The 23,428-nt window shown below is 37.2% G+C and overlaps 1 protein-coding gene across 1 annotated transcript in view; it reads right to left on the bottom strand.

The window, feature by feature from the left end:
• Positions 1–23,428, bottom strand: part of AGXT2 (alanine--glyoxylate aminotransferase 2) — a 1,286,299-nt gene that overhangs the window by 1,058,974 nt on the left and 203,897 nt on the right. Inside the window, exon 2 of the mRNA XM_044070154.1 lies at positions 4,575–4,663. Coding sequence (XP_043926089.1) covers positions 4,575–4,663 — 89 coding nt within the window. The remainder of the gene's footprint in view (positions 1–4,574; positions 4,664–23,428) is intronic.

The following is a 23,428-nucleotide window of genomic DNA, read 5'->3' as shown; positions in this document are numbered from 1 at the left end:
TCCCACTGATTTGGGAACTCACTGGCTAACCACGGTGTCTACTAGCTGTCAGTCAACTGTGAAGTACACAAAAATCCTAAGAAGCCTGCAGAGATTTAGACACCTGTATCCTGCTATTACCCTTTAAATGAACAATGACAGATGTGGATCTACAGATAGAGACCAGACCCACGGAAGGTAACCTTGTGCCTCTATGGAGCAAAAGCTCCCAGTCCTTCAGAGGACTGCTGGAGTCAAGAAGGTCACATGCTATCTAGCTGCTGAAGTTCTAACAGTCAATTTTTATTATTCTTTTTGGCTGTTAGGAGTCTCTAACCATATAAATTTTGAATGCCCCTCTGTCATATTCAGATTTTCAGCAACTTATTTTGCTTCAAGAGAGCACAGAAGGTGCAAACACTGCTTTAAAGAGCTTTCTCATTAAAGGAAGTACACAGTTTACAATTAGATTTCATGAAAAGACCCAAGGCAGGAAAAAAAAGCGCTCAATATGAAAATCTGTCTGTGCAATCCATAGACCTCAAGCAAACTTGATGGTTTCTTTTACTTGCGACCACATCAGGCTTCAGAAAGATTGCAAGTTAGACCTGCGCTTTGGAGATCACAAAGGGTATTTACCAAGGAAAAAGACTGCAAGTTTACTGCATTGCAAAGTGGAACTGAATGTGGTTTAGCTGTTCTGTCCTATACACCAATTACCCTATAGATGTCCAGAGTGTGGGTACAGTGAGTTTGTGTGAGGATATCCAAAAACTTTGGAAGCTCATAAGATGGGATCAGTGGTCAGGTGTCTACTTATATTTATGTTATTTTATTTTATTTATTTGCATTTATTTACCATGAAAATCAGAATGACCCATACAAAGGCCTGGAATAAAATCTCCACAAAGTATAACACTTCAGAACACCCACATGTTTTTCCCAAGTAGCACTACTTGTGGAGCAGTTGAATACATCATAAATCATAATGTAGCAGTGATCATTACAATACACTTCCAGAGATTGAGTAGTGAAGTTATCAATGAGAAAAGAAACAGAGGAATGTCAGAAATGCATTAATACTTATTTAGAAATGCAATTCCAAAAAGATGTTATAATGAAAAGTTGTAGAGCAAAAATCATTAGTAAGGAAAGAAATCCAGTCTTATTTTTGTATGAAGGAAGAAATGAGCTGCTTCCTAGGATTAGTGCTCAAAGTGGACAAAATAAACATTCTTAACTGAGAAAAATCATTCAAAGGATGCATGACTCACATTGTGGGAATACAAAGTGCAAAGAAAAAGCAACAAATTTAATGTACTGGTTGGGGATATAGGCTCAAAAATAAAAAGCAGTGCAGTATTGTGTCATATACAATGCCAGTCACAGCAACAAATCAAAAGAAGGAAATGCCACTACAAAGCTTGTATCATATTGTCCACATATTTTCAAAATGATGTACATAATGTGCAAGGATAATTATTCCTGGCTTCTGTAATAATCAAATAGCATAACAAGTCCAAGTGTGATTAGTGCATTAAGTCTATATTCTCAAGAAAGTGGATACCTGATGTTGCCACATTAAACAGTAGTCCATGATACAAAAATCAGGAATTCAGAATCTTGTGCATGAAAGGCAATTCAAACTCAATGTCCAGTCCATACTACAATGAAACAGACCAGTGGAATGAGTTATAAAATCAATGAAAAATGTCATAGTTGGTAGACTGAGTCTCTAACTTCCTTAACTGATAAAGGACAGAAGTTGAAAAGTAGATGACCTGCTTCTACTACACTGAAGATATCTGAAAGAATCATTCTAAAGTAAGGAAATGCTGGAGAGAGGTCATGAGAGATAAGAAAAAAAAAATACTGTGATAGAAACTACAAAAGACTACCAGAGTTACAGGTTGAAGTCAAACTATGAATGCAAAAACAATGGGAAGTCTGCACCTTGAAAATGATATAGTTGCTAAAGTAGCTGAATTAATATTCTAGGTTGTTTATGAGAAAGAAGAAATTGTAGGAATTTGTATAAGACAAATATGTTGAAGTTTTAGTTCTAGGAAGATAATCAACTGGAAACATTTTGACCAGTCCTGTCACAGGAAAACAGAGGCTATGAGGAGTATTATAGTTAAGAGTCTTGGAATGATTTCTAAAACTGTGCCTCCTGAAAATGCTTTAGCTCAGCAAGAACTGTTCCAAAATGATCATGATATTATAGACCTCTGACAAAACCAGACAGAATACAGACTGTTCCAAATGATTCCAAGGAGAGAAGGTTGCATTTAATGCAACACAGTGAATGAATGAATGCTACCTTATATGTATTTTTTATATATACATAATTACATACAGATAAATATTTTAATTATAAAAGAGAGATGTTTATTCATTTACTTCATTTGTTTACTGAAATGGTCTGACTTAGAACTAGACCTATTTTCAGCAAGGATCTTGGAGAAAAGATCTTGTGACAATGATTAACAAACACAATTAAAGTGAAAGTTACAATTACAATGATTTAAAGAGAAAAAGCAAAGAGTAGTTACAATGACATACACAAACAGGTTAATACAGCTTTAATGACAATGAGATCGGTACAGTGATATACTTATCATGTGGTACACAGATCATCTAGAGAAGTCTCTGTCTGAATACACATCTTAGTGAGGCTAGACCCCACCTACAGTGTCTGTAATTTATTTATTGACCAATGATCATTCAGATACAGTACAGGGTGTGGCAATGTAAGAGTCATATATGTAGTAAGTGGCTGAAGGGGGGAAGAAAGTTTTTTCTTCCCTACAGGGAGTACATGAATAGCTCGAGAAGACTTACAGTTCACAAAAATCTATGAAGGACAGCTTTGCATGTCTCAGTTTATAAATGAAGACTGTGCTCACAGTTTACTGTGAAATCCTTTGCCTTTATGTTAGATTATATAATGAGAAGCTAAACACAAATGCAGGTCTGATTATTTCTTTCTTTCTATCAGGTAGAGAAAATTTCTGACTACAGGAAGTGAGCATGCAATATCACATTCACCTGTTAATTTTCTTAATGTAATAAGTCACAGCTCAAGGACACCATGAACAAGAAGTATATTCAATAAATATAACCATTTACACAATAGTGCTTCTACAGACATTCTAAACATTTGAGTGTAAGAGCAGCAACTTTTAAATACATCCACTCTAGGCATCACATGACCAGAATCAACCAATGACAACAATTACATAATACATTTAGAAATTTTAAATAGACAATGTTAAAAACTTTTAAAAATACAGTTTGAACAATAAAACATTTATTTAATGGATCTAAATTTTAAAGCAAGTTTCAAACTGCACATTCCATTCTATACTGGAGGACAGTCAACTCGAAATCTGCAAATCCAATTATACTCTTTTTTTTTTTTTTTTCTGTCCACAGAAATTCTTCCCCAACCCTTATACTAACAGATACTATTTCCTAAACACTGAACTTAAAAATATGTGTACTGTCAACTTGCAATATATGCTTATATAAACATTTGTCTCAACATATCTACATATATCAGACATGTGCTCACATATATGATCCTTCAGTTTTCTATATTTTACCCATATAGAACGAGGTGCATTCTACATATCTTGCTAGATACACAATATTCTTTGTTTGACGTGGAATAGATCAAAGAAAACAAAAACCATAATAGGTAGTAAAGGCATTGGACCATGCTTTAAGTGTTCATTTTGTGAATATATTAGTAGTGATAAGTAATTTGTACATTCAAATACTAGGTAAATATTTAATTTGACTGTACTGGCAATGTGTGAAACAAAGAATATCATTTATCTAGTGATGTGTACGATGCACCTCTTTCTATATTGGTAAAAGCAATAGAAAATTGAAGGACTGTGTATGTGATGACTTGTCTGATATACATAAACATGCTGAGAAAATGCTTTAGTTAGGCATATATTACAAGTTGGCAATACACATATATTTAGGTTCAGTGTTTTAGAACTAGTATGTGTTAGTATAAGGGGTGGGGATTAATTTCTGTGGACAGAGACAAAAGAGGATAATTGGATTTGCAGATTTTGAGCTGACTGTCCTCCAGGAATGAATGGAATGTGCAGTTTGAAACATGTTTTGAAATCTAGATCCATTAAATAGATGTTTTATTGTTTAAGTCATATTTTTAAGAGTTTTTAACATTGTCTCTTTATGATTTCTAGATATGTTATGCAATCATTGTTGTCACTGGTTGATTCTGGTCATATGATGCCCAAATTTGATGCATTTAAACATTGCTCATCTTACACTCAAACTTTTTAGTATATCTGAGGAAGCACTGTTGTATGAAACCTTATATTTATTAAATAAATGTTTTGTTTGTGGTGTCCTTGAGCCATGAATTGTTTGTTACTTTGATTTTTTTATGTCTGAGCTTGGCCTTTACACATTTTGAGCTACCTGTCTTTGTTGGATTTAATCTTCTTAGTTACCATCAACATGGCTTCTTGCAATAAAACATGCAGTATGATCAAGTAAATACTTTATTTATTTATGTATGTTAGAATTTGTCATTACTGGGCTCTTACCTCATATTCTTTAGGTGAGAAATCGCATGGAGGCATCTGAGGAACATTAATGGAAGTTTCCTTTGCAGCAGACTGTTGCAGCAGTGCACCTGATTGAAGAGAATTCAGTATTAGTGTTCTCTGTATTACTCTGCATTCATTACAGTTAGTAGCTGTAAATTTGTGTATTATATTGTCCATTACAAGTCATCAGAATTAAATTATTATTCCAGTGTTTGATACAAAGTTAGTTATGTATTGATAATTAACTGATTTCATTAGTAATGGATTAGCTACTCTAGTAAATGGTTTGTTTTTTCATAAAGCAAATATATTATACATTACTAATCATATTTCCTTTCAAAAAAGTTTCATTTATGTCATTAAAAATAAAGCTGATCAAGATCAAGTTGTGTGACAAATTCATTTGCAAGTGCTTTATATAGCCATTTGTTTATATTCTATGATAATATAAAAACATTTAAAATCTTTACTTAATGTATTTAACCTTACCCAATAGTTGCCATAGCCATTCAAACTCTCCATTTAAATATAAACAGCCTGCTAGAGTTCTCTTCCAACTAGTGTATAGGGCTATCAGAATCTTTGAACAGGTGCAGTTCTTCTTATATGAACCAATGCCACTGTAATTTCCTTCTCTGAAGAAGGCAGCCTTCTTATTATCTAACATATTTATATGCAGGTCTGGTACGGTCCTGGATTAAATTCAAATGTTCTTACTTCAATGAGATCCATTGTCATTAAGGATGTATCTTGATAAAATTTCAAGCCCTGTTGCATGTGACCCATGAGACTTCTGTGAGGGCCCCCTAATGCGCAAGTCATTGACTTCTGTTCCCCTCCATCTAATCCTTGGCTGGAAATGCAGTAGTCAGTAGGCACCTTCTCCTTTTACCTTTTTAGTGATTCTTATAACATTAAGACGGATTCCTGAGCTTAAATTTCAAGCACAGCAAGCAACAAGCAAAGCTTTCACTCCATAAGAAGAGCCCTGTTCTCTGCTTTAATATATAGAAGTCAAACAAGACTATCTGTATTACAAGAAAATAACTGAATTGCCAGTTTACGAGTGAAAGATGTGCATCTACTCATTGAGTAATGCCTGCACTTTTGTTTAATGAAAAAAGAGATATTTTCTGACATTTTTATGAATTCAAATATGATTTTATATATCTAAGCTATATGCAGTTTTATCTTATTATTCAAATATGACACTGCATATCAATCAGATAGAACTGCAGTGAAAGTGCTTTACTTCCCAGTAAAGACATATTGTAAAGAAACTATGAAGAGCAAGTTAAGCTTCAACAAACGAACATCAACACAACCTTACAAAAACCACAACAGAGAGAGGGAGGAAAGAGTGTAAAGACATTTCAGACTTTGAATTTTAAAAGCTTTCTGCCACATAATTTCGTAAGTTTCAGTGTAAAAAGCTTAACGTATCATCTACTAAATCATATCTGTCATTATAAACCCACAAAGAAATCAATTTCTAATCTTGTCCATATATGAATTAATATCTATATTTAGGGAACAAATGAACTGTACATCTTTGCATTTACTGGAGAATGAACGATCTCCAGCAGAGTGTTAATGTAAAGGTAATGCCTAATAAAATACAATTCTGCCTGTTCACGGCAGCATATTAAGGTATATTGATGCTTGGATAGACAAAAAGCAAAATAATCACAATTTTTACACTTATTAAACATACATTTGCTGTTTAGTAAGAATAAAATTAAAAAAGGTGTGTGTGTGTGTGTGTGTGTGTGTGTGTGTGTGTGTGTGTGTGTCTGTGGGTATGCATGCATGTATATCTGTGCATATGAGTGATTGAGACAGACACTGAGAGAGAGAGAGAGAGAGAGAGAGAGCGAGAGAGAGAGAGAGAAAGAGAGAGAGAGAGAGCAGAACTATGCAGCAAAATCAATGAAAGTTAAAAGACATGGGGAGGGGGGGTTAGAATACAATATATCAGCCTTCATATGTTGAAAGCAGATCTATAACCACCTGTAACATGATGTTCTATAACAATATAATCTTCTTTCAGCTGCTCCCGTTAGGGGTCACCAACGTGGATCATCTGTTTCCATTTCTTCCTGTTCTCTGCATCTTACTTTGTCACACCAACCACCTGCATGTCCTCTCTCACCACATCTGTAAACCTTATCTTACACCTTCCTCTTTTCCTCTTACCTGACAGCTGCATCGTTAGCATTCCTCTCCCAGTATACCCAGCATCACTCCTCAGCACATGCCCAAACCAATGCAATCTCACCTCTCTAGCTTTGTCTTCAACTCATCCAAGCTGAGCTGACCCTCTAATATACCCCTTCCCAATCTTATGTATCCTTATCACGCCCAATGCAAATCTTAACATCTTTAACTCTGCCATCTCCAGCTCTGACTCCTGTCTTTTCGTCAATGCCACCATCTCCAAAGCATATAACATAGCTAGTCTCACTACCATCTTATAGACCTTCCTTTTCACTATTGCTGGTACCAGTCTGTGACAAATCACTCTGGCACTCTTCTCCACCCACTCCACCCTGCCTGCACTCTTTTCTTTACTTCTCTTCTACACTCACCCACTCACCATTACTCTGAACTGTTGATCCCAAGTATTTAAACTCATCCACCTTCACCAACTCTACTCCCTGCGTCCTTAACATTCCTCTACCCTCCCTCTCATTCACACACATATATTCTGTCTTAGTTCTGATAAACCTTCACTCCTCACCTCTCTAAAGCATATTTCACCTTTCCAGAGTCTCCTTAACCTGTTCCCTACTCTCATTACAGATCACAACATCATCCACAAACATCATAGTCCATGGGGACTCCTGTTTGATCTAGTCTGTCAACCTGTCCATCAGCATTGCATATAAAAAAGGGTGCAAAGCTGATCCTTGATGTAATCCCACCTCCACCTTGAATGCATCCATCACTCCTACCACAGACCTCACCACTGTCACACTGTCCAAGTACATATCCTGTACCACTCTTACATACTTCTCTGACACTTCCGACTTCCTCATACAATACCACAACTACTCTCTAGGCATCCTGCTATGTGCTTTCTCTGAGTCCACAAAGACACAATAGAACTCCTTCTGACCTTCACTATACTTCTCTAAGAACACCCTCAGAGCAAACATCACATCTGTAGTGCTCTTTCCTGGCATGAAACCATACTGCTGTTCACAAATCATCATCTCCCTTCTTAATCTAGCTTCCACTACTCTTTCCCATATCTTCATACTGTGGCTGATCAATTTCATCCCTCTGTAGTTACTGTAGCTCTGCACATCACCTTTATTCTTAAAAATTGGTACCAATACACTTCTCCATTCCTCAGGCATCTGCTCACTTTCCAAGATTTCATTAAACAATCTGGTTAGAAACTCCATTGCCACATCTCTTAAACACTTCCATGCTTCCACAGGTATTTCATCTGGACCAACAGCCTTTCCAGTCTTCATCCTCTTCATAGCTGAGCTTACTTTCTCCTTGCTAATCCACTGCACTTCCTGATTAACTATCCCCAAATCATCCAACCTTCTCTCTCTTTCTCATTCTCTATTCATCAGCCCCTCAAAGTACTCTTTCCATCTGCTCAACACACTCTCCTCGCTTGCGAGTACATTTCCCTCATTATCCTTTATCACCTTTACCTGCTGCACATCTTCCTAGCTTGGTTCCTCTGTCTAGCCAATCGGTACAGGTCCTTTTCTCCCTCCTTAGTGTCCAACCTTTCATACTATTCTTCATACGCCTTATCCTTAGCCTTCGCCACCTCTCTCTTTGCCATGCACCTCATCTCCTTATACTCCTGTCTACTTTCTTCATCTCTCTGACAATCCCACTTCTTCTTCACCAACCTCTTTCTCTGTATACTTCTTCATTCCACCACCACGTCTCCTTGTCCTCCTTCCTCTTTCCAGATGTCACACCAAGCACCTTTCTAGTAGTCTCCCTTACCACCTCTATAACAATATAATAACAGCTGTAAATTTAAAAAATTGTGTTGTGTTTTAATTTATATACACAATTTCAGCATCTGATAAGGCCATACACAAGACATTGATCAGTAAATTAAAACAATTAGGTACAGATGCAGTCTTGATAAGATGGAGACCTGCATGGCTTACAAATAGGATATGGCAATTATCATGCAGCAATTGGACAGGAGAAATTCTAGGTTACATTCAAGGTGTCCCAAAGGAGTCTGTCCTAGGCCCATACTTGTTTAGGCTGTCTCTTTCAGATCTAGTATTTTTATCTGAGGTGTTCTACAGTCTATATGCAGATGTCTTGAAAATGGGTAAACTGATTACATGTGTTATAGACAGAGCATGTCTGAAAAAGAACTTGACTATATTGACTACTTGGGCACAAGCGAACAATATGCTGATAAATACATCAAAAACACAGCATATGAGATTGAAAGGTGAATATTTAATACAGCACACAACAATTGAAGTTATAGATTAATTTAAAGACCTGGGTATATGGGTAGGTTCAGCTTTGAGTTTTTCTAACCATACCAACCGATTGGCTAATGAAAGTTATAGAACTATAGGGGTTCTTATTACTACATCAAAAACTGTAAATGTCGAACGGCCTAAAGGCCGAAAATGCCAGACCTTGATATGCTTTTTGTGAGATCGCAGTGCAGGGAAGATCAGAATATTTGCCCTTTCCTCATTGTAGTACGATCTCGGAGTTGGTATATATATTTAGCGGGGGGTGGGGGGGCACAACCCCCCCACAATAGCGAGTTCGAGGTCCAGCATTTTCGGCCATTAGGTTGTTCGATATTTGCAGTTTTCCATGTTCTAATATAGACCCAACTGTAGGTTGCATACAAAGATTTATAAAGTCTAGGAAATCAGAACTTATGAAATCATTGTTAGTTATATTCCACCCAAATTTGAATATGGAATAACAATTGGAAACCACATAAAAACTAGCATGAGTTATTATGAAAGACTGTAATACCTGAACTTGTACGGTGTCTCATACAGACATTTAAGAAGATATCTAATTCAAGTATATAAGGCATTTAGAGACAACTACTCCTGGGAATGTTTAGGGTTATCAAAAATAGTAGAGAATCATCTGACAACCTATGTAGAGGATTATATAGAAATGAGAAGTGTACTAATTGGTTCTTTGAGGGGTTAGCTGATGCATGGAATAGACTACCAAATTTCATTAAAGAAAGTATTAGTTTAGATATGTTAATAACAACATGGACACTTATCTTGGGAATAACTGTTTTGGTATATTGGCGGGCTGGAAAGGCATTGTTGCCCATGCCTGAAATATTAATATGTATGTATTATTTTTTTGTTTTCATTCATATGGTCACAATGGGACATCTGAGGTTCAACACTGCTTGCAAACATCTCATAAACATGCTTTAAGTGCAGTGTTTTCATCAAGAATCTGCTTCTTTTAAAACTGCAGCTTGATTAGCGTTACACCAGGATGGCTACACATTTGTTACAAAGTCCACTATTAGAATCGATCTCTTACATAAAAGGCACTTAAACACATCACAGTTCCAGCATGACCTTTCACTGTTAAACATTGATTGTCGTGTCTTCATAAACCATGCTGATGATTTACAATACTTTAATGTAATGTTACTGATTAACTTGCTCTTTGTCCTGCCTTCTGCCCGCACAGCTTCCCAGTTATCCTAAACAAAACACTGTTTGGTATTCACTGCAGATGTCCCTTGTCTCTTCACCCTTTTTCCATTTAAATTTTTTTATGGGACCTTAATTATACTTTGCTTTTACTATCATGCTAAAACATTCTGACTAATTAAGTACTACATTTTTAACTCTTCATAGGTTCATAGGTAGGTACAAGGGCCTAAGTAAGCATAGACAACAAGGTTCCCTGGCTTACGCCACCCAAGAAAGTTAATTTCCTGTGCCCCTATCGAGCAGAGTCACAGAAGTGATCCCAAGGTATATTTCCTATTTCCCATCCACTCATCAAGATTTTTCTTGAGGAGTGCTAATGAGGAACTTTGCTTGACATAGTTGGGTAGCTTGTTCCAGAGTATAGGAAGTCTCTGGGACAGGAATCTATCCCTCTAGCATGTCCTGTTTATTGTGGTGACAAGGTTTAAGTCCCTAGAGTATGTAGCTCAGAGGGATTGGGATTTCTTTAGGTGTAGCATGTCCAACAGCTCTGGGTTTAACATAGCTTTATATGTTAGGCAGAGATCTCCTCGGAGTAGGCGATATGCTACAGAGTTAAGCTGGAGTTTTTTGAGGCCAGTAATCCTCTTTGTGATGTACTTCTGTGGCCTTTCCAGCTGCTGCAGATGTCTTGTCAGGTACATTCCAAAAGGGGCATTGTACTCTATAATGGGTCTAATGAGTGCTGAGTAGAGGGGAACAATGACCACTTTTTTCCTGGATGAGAACCCTTTTGTGATGAGGTGTGCCACATAGAAGGATTTCCTGACTACTGTGGTGATGTGATTATTAAAGGAGAGACTACTGTCCACCTGGGTCCCAAGGTCTCTTATCACACATTCGACATTAAGTAGACTGCCATTTATGTTGTAGTTCATAGATACAGAGCTTTTACCAAAGGGGATGATAATGCACTTTTTGGCATTGAGCTTGAGGCCATGCCTCTAACACCAGGCATCTGTCTCAGTGAGGCCCTTCTGTAGGATGTCCACATCATTTGGGGACTCGACTATGGCTCCTAGTTTGCAGTCATCTGCAAACTTCATTAGCCAGAGGCCTTTTGTGTTAGCCTGTACTTCAGAGAAGTAGACAGCAAACAGGAGAGGTCCTTTGGTATTCCACTTGTCACTGGTTTGAAGTCAGATTTGGAGTCTGCAACTTTTACAGTGTGGGTTATGTCAGTGAGGCCGTTGGCAACCCATCTTATGACGTAGGGATTTATACCTAGTTTAGTGAGTTTAGCTATAATTCCAGAATGGGGGATGGTGTCTAAAGCCTTGGCGAGGTCAAGATAGGCTGTGTCTACCACCTTACCCTCGTCTACATCTTTGGTGACTGCCTCAAAGAAGTTGATCAGGTTCAGAAGGCATGATCTGCCTTTCACAAACCTGAACTGGGTGGGGTCCAGAGTTTGGAGGTTGCCAGTGTCTTTGTTTATGAGTTCCATGATGATACCTTCCATGGCCTTGCAAACCAGGCTCGTCAGGCTAGTAGGGTGATAGTTCCCAGGATCATTGGTGGTTCCCCTTTGTGGAGTGGGATAACTGTTGCTGTGCACCATTCAGTAGGCACAAAGCCTGACGTGAGACTATGATTGAACATGGTGCTTAGGTGGGGAGCCAGTTTGTTCTGAAGTTCATGTAAAACGCAGCCTGGGATGTTGTCCTGTCCCATGGATTCTGTGTTTTTGGTTTTAGAGAGTGCAGCTTTTACCTGCATATATGTGATTACAGGGACTCTGCATTCTTCCTGTATATATATTGGTCCTTTAGGGGGTGAGAGGTGGGCAAAGTTAGCACTGAGCCTATCTGCCAGGATGTTGGAAATAGCAGTTGGTTCTGTAATTTTCATGCCATTGTGCTGTAACTCAGAGCAGATCTGGGTGTTGCCATTGAGATTCTTGACATAGCTATGGAATGCTTTGTGGTTGCCCTTAGAATCAGTGGCAATTTTGTTTTCGTAGCTATCTTTGAAGGATCTTATAAGGGATATCAGCTTCTTACTGAGGCTGACCAGGGAGCTCCTCCACTCATGGGATTTTACTCTCTTTTGCAACAGTTTCTTCCTTCTGTTGTAGAGTTTGTTTATGGCAGGGGACCACCAGATTGGATTCCTTTTTTTGGAGGATAACATCTTGGTTCTGTTTGGGATAGCATGATCCATGCATTCATGTAAGCACTTATAGAGTGCATTTGTTTATGATTCAGCAGTCGTAACTGTATTGTCCATCTGCATGGGTGTCATGAAGTTCGCCACTTCTGTCTTAAGAAGCATGAAGTCCGCTTTGAAGACATTTTTTACCATGGTTTCCTTAATGGTGGGTGGGGGCGGGATGTGGATATCTAGGGTGATTAGCTTATGGTCGGATCTGACCAATGAGGAGTTGACTTCAGGTGTGGAACACTGGTCCCTCATGTTGGTAATGACTTGGTCTAGGATATTGTTGCCCCTGGTGGGGGTGTCGATAAGTTGATCCGGGGCATTGGAATTTATGAATTCCAGAAAGCGTTGAGCGAAGGAGTTGGTACATGAGTAGTTTTCCCAGTTAATGGTGGGGTAGTTGAAATTGCCCATTATTAGGGTGTTTGGTTAAACCCTAATATTTTCCAGTATATCAAGAAAAGAGGAGTGGGAATCCTGGGGCATGTTGGGGGATCTGTAGCAAGCTACAATTTGGATTGCAGTTTTGCCCAGAGTTAGTTGCACTTGGATAACCTTGGATGCATTATGCTGCGCAACTAACTTGGAGGTGTGGATATCCTTAATGAATATGGACACACCTCTGCCTTTGGTGTTCTGGTCTAGGTTAGATGGCCGAAATGTGTGGTATGAGTCATAAAACACAAATATCCCTTGAAGGCGAAATACCGAGGTGCCATGATTAAAGGATTAACGTATATCTGGTGGTTCATCTACTTCGTGGTGTTTGTGTTGTATTTAGAATCTTGTTTTGGTGGAGTTTTTTTGTTTTTGGTATGAGTTATAGCCTGGTAATGCAGGGGTGCTCTCTAGAGCCTTGAACTGGGTCTCAGTCACTGCACAGATATCGATGTTCTCCATTTTAAGGAGTGCCTCGAGTGAGTGCATTTTGAGATTTAAACTTCTAGCATTGAGTTACCCTCAGTTTTTGCTTGCCTGTTCCTGTTACAGTGGTGAATTTGTCATTTGAACCTTGCCTAAAAGGCACTATAGGGGAGGCAAGACCCTTAGCCAGTATCTGGAATCCCAGGAGTGACAGGTGCAGGCCATCTCTGGTAAAGCATTGTGGTCTGTCAACCATGTCGTCCCAAGCAGACAGATACTGGATCCCCTTAGAATGATGCCAGAAGCTTAGCCAATTGTTGAAGTCAATCATGTTGTCCTTGTACTGCAGTATCATTCTGGGAAATGGCAGGATGCTACTCAGGGCTAGGGTCATACCTGCCTGGGCTACAAGATCGGAGAACTCTTCCATGTCTCTTTTCATGTAGTCCAGGGAGGTACATCTCAGGTTGTTCACACCAACATGGACAATGACAGAGTCATATTTGTACTTGTTGTGTAGTGACCTGAGTGCGTGAGCTATGTGGCGGATCCTGGTACCCGACAGGCAGCTGACAGTAATCTTCTCCTTGTTTAGCCTGGTGAGTGGGACATCAGTGTGCCTGACTATAGAGTCACCTATGACTAGCGTGTTGGGTACGTTGTTTTGCCTTATGGGTTGTGGTGTATTGGTACACTGAGTCTGTGGGCTATGTGTCATTTGGGTTGTGTTGGGGGGGTGGAGTTCACTTGCGTTTCTGCTTTGGAGGTATCTGTTGCTTGAGCAGATTATTACTGAGAGCCTCTGCAAATGTTTTTGTGTTTCTATGTGTGGATTTTGGTGGTGTAGGTTTAGTGGGACTATCTGATGAGTGTGGTGTGGTGCAAGTATTTACCTTCTCCTCTTGACTGTCAAGTTCAGTCTTGGTTGGAGACAGCTTTACCTCCAGTTTGGCTAGATAAGTGCATCTCTCACAGGTTGTGGAGTTGGGTGGTAGGAGGAGAGAGTTGTCTGTGTACATGAGGCAATTGCTACATTGCCCCAAGATGCCCAGATTCATCAGATAGACAGGAGAGAACACTGGGAGCTTACCCTTGGACCAGCCTGAATAAAAAAACTACTTTCCTCTAGACAAGTGAGGAAAGTGAGTATAAGAGCTCTTTTTTCTCTAAGCAAGTGAGGAAAGTAAGTACAAAAACCTTTTTTCCTCTAGGTAAAGAGTTAAGTGCTGTAGTAATTTGTAGCTTATTTAGTGCTAACAACAAATTCTGAACATGTGCTAAGCATGAATAAGCAAATTCAAGTGCTAAAACTAAGAATCTGTGCCTGGATCTTGTGGTAGATAGGCCACCTATTGCTTACCACTCCCACTGATAAGCTAGAATGCTTCCCTCCAACAAAGAAAGGCTTGGGGGGGGCCCGAAAGCTTACAAACAGTCCTGGATACAGCAAATCTGTATCTGGACTAGGCTAGTTACAGGAAAGGTGGGAAACAAGTCCAAACACAGGCTTTTAAACCAGAATGTTGAAAGAGATGGAAAAAATGCCCAAACGGCCAATAAACTACAATTTCTGGGCCAGAAACCACTCTTGTGGTAGATAGGCTACCTAGTGCTTACCACACCCACTGATAAGCTAGAAGGCTTACCTCCACACAGAAAGGCTTGGGAAGCTCAAAGGCTTACAAACAGTCCTGAATACAGCAAATCTGTATCTGGACTACATTTGTTAGAGGAAAGATGGGAAACAAGTACAAATGCAGGCTTTTAAACCAATAAGTTGAAAGAGATGGAAAAACTGCCAAACGGCCAATAAACTACAATTTCTGGGCCAGAAACCACTCTTGTAGTAGATAGGCTACCCAGTGCTTACCACTCCCACTGATAAGCTAGAAGGCTTCCCTCCAACATAGAAAGGCTTGGCGGGGGCTCAGAAGCTTACAAACAGTCATGGATATAGCAAATCTGTATCTAGACTAGACTAGTTACAGGAAAGGTGGGAAACAAGCGCAAACATGGGCTTTTAAATCAGAAAGTTGAAAGAGATGGAAAAACTGCCAAACGGACAATGAAGTACAGTTTCTGGGCCAGAAACCACTCTTGTGGTAGATAGGCTACCTAATACTTACCACTCGCACTGATAAGCTAGAAGGCTTCCCTCCAACACAGAAAGGCTTTGGGGGCTCAGAAGCTTACAAACAGTCCTGGTTACAGCAAATCTGCATCTGGACTAGACTTGTTACAGGAAAGGCAGGAAACAAGCTTAGAATATTTTTGTTTTGTAAAGTGGAGAGGGGGAAAGGAGAAACAGAAGATAATTCAAAATTGAGGACCTAAGTGGCTTGCCCTTTACAAATGTTCTCTCTGTATTAGGTAGAATGAGCTAGTGACACTAGACTGGAATAGAGCTGGGACAGAGCTGAACAGATGGGACTGGTAGGAGTGTCTGAAGTCAAAATATGATCTCACTGTACTCAGTTGAGTGAGCAAATGAGATAGACCCAGGAGGAGTGTTCAAACACAAATTTACAGGAGGGGCAGGCAATTCCAAAGCCACCAAGATTAATACCAGAACAAGAACAGGGAGGGAGGGCAAGAAACTAACTGCAGAGAGAGAGAGAGAGACACACAGAGAGAGAGAGAGAGAGAAACTACAGTATTCTATGAAACAATTAAATAGAAAAATAAATAAGTGCAGAGAGACACAGACCACAATATTCAGTGGAATAATTAAATAGACAAAAAAATAAAATGTAGTACAATCTTTAACACTGCAAATTTGTACTAAACTCAGCTAGTAATGCAGTTGATTGTAGGTATGCAGCAGAAGCCAAACAACTCAGGTATTGAGCAGTAATAAATTCAAAGATATGTGACTAACACTTGTAAATACAGAGAAACCCTCTAGGCTAAGAGTTTAACACTGAATATCAATGAAGTGAAACACAATAGCCCCCACTTACTGCAGATCGAGAGAGAGAGAGAGAGAGCAAGACCACAGTATTCTATGAAATAAATAGAAAAATAAATAACTACAGAGAGACACAGACCACAATATTCAATTAAACAATTAAATAGAAAAATAAAATGCAGTACAATGTTTAACACTGCAAGTTTGTACTTAACTCAGCTAGTAATGCAGTTGATTGTAGGTATGCAGCAGAAGCCAAACAACTCCGATATTGAGCAGTAATAAATTCAAAGATATATGACCAACATTTATAAATACAAAGAAACCCTCTAGGCTAAGAGTTTAACACTGAATATTAATGAAATGAAACACAATAGTCCCCACTTACTGCACATAGAGAGAGGGGGGGGGACCACAGTATTCTATGAAACAATTAAATAGAAAAAAATAAATAACTACAGAGAGACACAGACCACAATATTCAATGAAACAATTAAATAGAAAAATAAAATACAGTTCAATCTTTAACACTGCAAGTCTGTACTTAACTCAGCTAGTAATGCAGTTGATTGTAGGTATGTAGCAGAAGCCAAACAACTCAGATATTGAGCAGTAATAAATTCAAAGATATGTGACTAACACTTATAAATACAGAGAAACCATCTAGGCTAAGAGTTTAACACTGGATATCAATGAAGTGAAACACAATAGCCCCCACTATGGGTGGGTAATGTTGTATATATATTTTTATTGAGCTTCTGTGGGGAAGCCTCAACAGATTATAAAATACTTCCAGGTGTGCCACACAAATTAATTAGGGTAGTCATAGCCAAAGAAGAACTGAACCAAGAGCTGGATTAATGTACATTGGGTTTTATCATCTAGAACAAAAGGAGTGTATATTGTGTAGTTTGTTGCTGCAAAAGGTCACTGGCCCAAGTGACATGAAGTTAAAATTTGTGGCCTGTTCACACATGAGCTTTCGCTATCATTCAAGCTAGACTGGATGAAAACCAAATAAGTAGTGGGGCAGCTGGTATAATGGTTATGGTCTTAACTTCACAGATACAAGGTACAGGGTTTAATTCTGACCTCTGGTTACTGTTGAGGCTTGTAATAGTCTGCAGACTGATAGCCTGGTATTTACTTATGAACCTATGAACCAAAAGGAAAGAACACTAAAACAAATGAAAAGAAACTGTAAAACAAAGGAAAGGAGTAAGAGTCAAAGTCTGTTCTATATAATCCAGATTACTCATGATTTACAGCAGTAAGATATTTCTCTGGAATGAACCAGAAGTAAATGAGATGAAGTCATGGGGTTCCTCGGGTGTGCCAACTTGAGACTGAAACAAGTAAATGTATAGATTAGAGTGTGTATGTTCCTTTAAGAGCTATTCCAGTCAGTGGACATGTGCATATAAGTGCTGAGCACATGCAAGCAAGACTGCCATTTTGTAATGAGCAGCTGAGTTGCAAGCATGTGTATGTACTAGTCAGTTAGTTTATTTAGTTTAATGTTACTGTTCTCCAACCTGATGTGTTTGTGTGTAATAAACTACATAAATAAACACCCGGGCTCATTGTCTTATTGAATATACACAAGCTGAGCAACATGGCGTCAGATTGGGATCCAGAGTAAAACTTCTTCTTCAAGACCATAAGGCAGGCAGTTGCAGCTAGAGGAATATACAGCAGTGGAAAATCCCTGCACAAACGACTTGCAAATAGGTCAGAAAGACAAAGCCAGGTACTAAAACTTGTTTAAATTATTTTTTACCCAGTGAATATAAAACAAAGCAATCAAAACGCTCAAGATGAATTTCTAATTAAATGAAATGTTTGAGATTATGACATGTTGATAAAATACCCAAAATGCTTACAAAAATGCTTGATATAACTTATGAATCACATAAAATGTATAAAAAAGAGAAAAGGACTGCATTTTTTCACTGTGTGCTTTTTTTGTATTAACTAAAGCTATTTGAGATATCCGACGTGTGCAAAGTGTTTATACATTTGTGCAGTATTGCAGTGCAGTTATTTTACAGAAAACTGTCATTTCAGAGAGTTTATGGTACAACTGAATATTTTTTTGAGTACCTGGTGTGTGTTTATATATAACTATGAGGGCATTTTGTTGGCATGGCAGAAGGATTTTGCAGACCTGCTCCACTTGTATTTCATAATAATGTTGCTGAAAACTGGAGAGTGTTTGAGCAAGAGTATGATATTTTCATTCAGGCTGCTTTTTCTGACAAAGATGCACACACAAAGGCATTTATTCTGCTTAATTTAGCTGGTTCAGAACCCATTGAAAGGGAGCATTCATTTGTGTATGCCCCAGCTGTATATGCAGGGGAGGGGGAAGACTGCCATATGTTTGTACCAGCTGAAACCAGGGAGGACCCTGTGTGCTTAAAATGTAAATTTAGAGAAATGTGTAATCCCATTGAAAGCAAACCAGCCAAAAATTAAACGGATAAACAACAAATGGCAGAAAAAGATGGCTCAGATGAATAAAATTCAGATGTTTCAGATGAATAAAATTCAGATGTTTCACAAAAAATAGCGTATAAAACCTTTAATCACCGCTTTCATCGACTGACTTCCTCAGAATACATAATACATATAAACCACACCTTTATATACACCTTCTAATCTATTCTTAATTGAATAATTAATTGTTAAAAAAATATATCTAATATGCTTTAAAACTCATAATTTTAAAAGATAGACAATGACAATTCTTGTTCTTTATCAATACATAATTTTCTATGTTTCAAAAAACATTTTATATTAATGGTTTCATTTAGACCAGGTGGATGGTCTGCTTTAAGTTTAATCTGCCATAAGGTCTCTTTTTGTTCAAGGTGGTTTTTAAAGTCACCTACCCTTAAATCTTTTTGGCAGACTTCTACTACAGTGAAAACAAATATTTTGAAATTAATACAAACAGTTGAGTGTATGAATAGTACACTTTTGGGGTCTTTTGTTTTGATATAATATAAGTGTTCCTTAATACGTGTTGCCAGACTCCTAGTGGTCATGCCAACATAAAATGCCGGACAGACCGTGCACAAAGCAATATACACTACACCACTAGTGTTATAAGAAATATACCCTGGAACTTCCAATATTCTATCACTTGTAATAACAGAAATGTATGGACCTGTGGATATATATCTACAAACTTTACATTTGTAACAACAAAACATACCTCTCTTGGCTATATTGTTATCTTTTGTAGAGGTATTGTCATGTTCTAATAACTTTTTTATATTTTGGTCATTACGAAAAACAAAATTTGGTTTGCTTCCTACAACTTTAAGAATCTCACTATTTCCCTGTATAATTCTCCAATTCTTTTCCAGAACTTCCTTAATGCACTTAACTTCACTGTTCATGGCCAAAGAACAAACTAATCCAGGGTTTTTAGAAGTAGATTCCACTTTATTAGTTGTATCTGTAGGTTGTTTGTTTAAAATAGCTAGGTAATTTGTATGATGTTTGTTAAAAATTTCATTGCCTATATCCATCACTAAATTCTCTTCATATCCTCTATTTACAAATAAAGATAAAATAAAATGAAATTCTTGTATTAAATCACTTATTTTACTAGTCATCCGACAGGCTCTTATATACTGACCCTAGGAATATTTCTGATAGTATGTTTTGGGTGATTACTCTGAAAGTGTAAATAACTGTTTGTAAAAGTCTGTTTTCGAAAGATCTTACTGTGAAACCTATTTTCCTTTATATCCCACCAAAAACATACATCTAAAAAATTAACATTTAAACCTATATCACCTTTGGTAAATTTTAAATAATTGGATGTTGTGTTAACTTCTTTGTAAAATTCATTTACTGTGTCACTGTTCCCTTCTATTATGAAAATTAAATCATCTATAAATCTAGAATAAAATAATATTTTGTATGTGTTACATAACCGAGACAAATGTTCTATTTCCCACCACGCCATTACTGTATTTGCATAGGCTGGTGCAGCCGGGGAGCCCATGGCTACCCCTCGTATCTGTTGGAAATATTGATTTTTAAATAAAAAATAATTATTTTCTAATACTAGTTCAATAAACCCACAAATAGTTGAGATTGTGTTATTGGAAAAAACAGTTTTATTTGTTAAATAACTTCGTACAGCTTCTACTCCCTCACCATGAGGTATACAGGTGTATAGAGACACCACATCCAATGTAAAAATTGTATGTTTTTTGGGGTCAAAGGTTCCTTTCTCCTGAAAAATTCTCAGTTTATCTAAAAAATGCCAGGAGTCCTTAACATAGGAATCACTTTTAGATATTAATGGTCCCATGCTAGCATCCAAAACTAAAGAAATTCCTTCGAGGATAGAATGAGGGGCAGAAACTATAGGCCGAAATGGAGGGTCAATCATTTTTTTTTGCGTTTTCGGTATTCCAAAAAAGACCCCTATTTTAGGATTTTCTACTAAACAGAAATTGTATATTTCATTACTAATGTCTTCCGACATTAACGCTTCATAAAGAAATGAATTAATGAAGCGAAATGATTTCTGTATGTCAAAAACAGTTACTTTTTTATATTCATTTATATTTCCCAAAATGTTCAGAATACTAGCTTCATAAACTTCTTGTTCCATAACAACTATATTCGAACCTTTATCACTTTTCATAAATCTATATTGTCCTGCCAAAGCTCTAAGATTTCCTAACGCTACCCTCTCAGACTTAGTAAGGTTATCTAATAAATAATTTCTACTACTAAACATTTTATTAATATCTGCTATACACATTTCTTCATAGACTTTAATAGTATTGTGTAGTTTAGGTGTGTAACTTGAAGGTTTAATTAGGTTACTTTTAGTATGCTTTAAATCATGCATCACATACATTAAATTCATCTTTCTAGTAAATTTTTTTATATCTACTACAGTTTTACTATAATTTCCTCTACTAGTTGGTACAAAATTTAAACCATACTTTAACACTTTCATTTCTATATCAGAAAAAGTGTGTTTAGATAAATTTATAATGTCAAAACATTCATTAGCTTCATTTAAATATCGTCCTCTGACGAATTTGACCCCAAAAAAGTTTTACTGCGTGTCAAAACATTACTTTTACTATAACTATTTGTCAGTGGTCTCTTATTATGTACTGTATCCTTGTTAATAACAGTCATTCTCGTGTTTCCACCATTTTCTTTTCTTTTGTTACCAACACCTTCTTCACTGTTAGTATTATTATGTTCATTATCTAAAACAATTTCATTCTCATCATTGTCAGACATAATATTATCCTGATAACCATCTTGTAATAAACATTCAGTATTGTCATCTCTACCAGGGTTAAAAACCACATCTCCTAAATGGCTAGCACGTGAAATCAAAACTTTTTCATCATTAAAACATTTTTCAGTAGTGAAAGTTGTTTGTTTTCTATGATTACTTTCACTTCCATTAAACATTCTAGTGTTAACAGTTCTCGTGTTAACAGCAAAATTATCATATGCCTTTTTGTTTTTATAGGCGACAATGTCCCGATTCAATTTCTGTTGTTTCCTGTTTGTAACATCGGATGCATGTTGTTGTACTTCCTTTGAGACAGTTTGAAAAAACATTTTATAGTTTACTTAACTGCTTTTCAATGTCTATAATCTCATTTTTCAAATGTCCCATCTTCTGTTTGTTATGTTCTATTAACAATTTAAGGAAGTTTAGACCAGCTTCGTTAAAAAAATCTACCAATGTGCCAAACATTGTGCTTCCCAAACTGACACCGTTCGGGCACTTGAAAAACCTTAATCCTTTTGGCACTATGCCGAGTTCAATGCAATATTTAAAGTAACAGTTCTCTAAGTGTAATGATTTGTACCTTTTTAGTAATCTAGTTAAATTGTCCTGTTCCCCTCTAGATGGTCCTTGTGGTAAAGATGGGAAACTCCATTTAGAGGAGGTAAAAGGATTCCCTGCTTCGTTTAACAGCTGCTGACACCCCATGTTACTCTTTTCACGAGCGGAAAATGGCAAACGTTTCTTTGCTTCTCGTTCATGTAGCATTGTCTTCATCTGGGCGGGACTTCCGACTTCAAGCACAGTGTCGAGTTCCTGTTCAAAACCCATCGGGCTGGATACCTGCATCGCATTCTCAGACCCGGTGGACCTGGCCAGCAAAGTTTTTAAAGATCCTCTGATGTCCATTAGGGTCGCCAATAGCAAATTGTTTAGTTTCTCGGTCTCTGACTGTGGAGTTGGATGAATAGTCATATTCATCAATAATTCATCAGCCGCTTCTGCCATACTGGCTAAATAAAACAATTGAAAGCAAACCAGCCAAAAATTAAACGGATAAACAACAAATGGCAGAAAAAGATGGCTCAGATGAATAAAATTCAGATGTTTCAGATGAATAAAATTCAGATGTTTCACAAAAAATAGCGTATAAAACCTTTAATCACCGCTTTCATCGACTGACTTCCTCAGAATACATAATACATATAAACCACACCTTTATATACACCTTCTAATCTATTCTTAATTGAATAATTAATTGTTAAAAAAATATATCTAATATGTTTTAAAACTCATAATTTTAAAAGATAGACAATGACAATTCTTGTTCTTTATCAATACATAATTTTCTATGTTTCAAAAAACATTTTATATTAATGGTTTCATTTAGACCAGGTGGATGGTCTGCTTTAAGTTTAATCTGCCATAAGGTCTCTTTTTGTTCAAGGTGGTTTTTAAAGTCACCTACCCTTAAATCTTTTTGGCAGACTTCTACTACAGTGAAAACAAATTTTTTGAAATTAATACAAACAGTTGAGTGTTTGAATAGTACACTTTTGGGGTCTTTTGTTTTGATATAATATAAGTGTTCCTTAATACGTGTTGCCAGACTCCTAGTGGTCATGCCAACATAAAATGCCGGACAGACCGTGCACAAAGCAATATACACTACACCACTAGTGTTACAAGAAATATACCCTGGAACTTCCAATATTCTATCACTTGTAATAACAGAAATGTATGGACCTGTGGATATATATCTACAAACTTTACATTTGTAACAACAAAACATACCTCTCTTGGCTATATTGTTATCTTTTGGGGTCAAATTCGTCAGAGGACGATATTTAAATGAAGCTAATGAATGTTTTGACATTATAAATTTATCTAAACACACTTTTTCTGATAT

This window comes from Protopterus annectens, chromosome 1.part0 (assembly GCF_019279795.1).
Source record: "Protopterus annectens isolate FY-2018-M chromosome 1.part0, PAN1.0, whole genome shotgun sequence".
NCBI lineage: Eukaryota > Metazoa > Chordata > Ceratodontiformes > Protopteridae > Protopterus > Protopterus annectens.
This window is presented reverse-complemented; position numbering and strand designations above follow the sequence as displayed.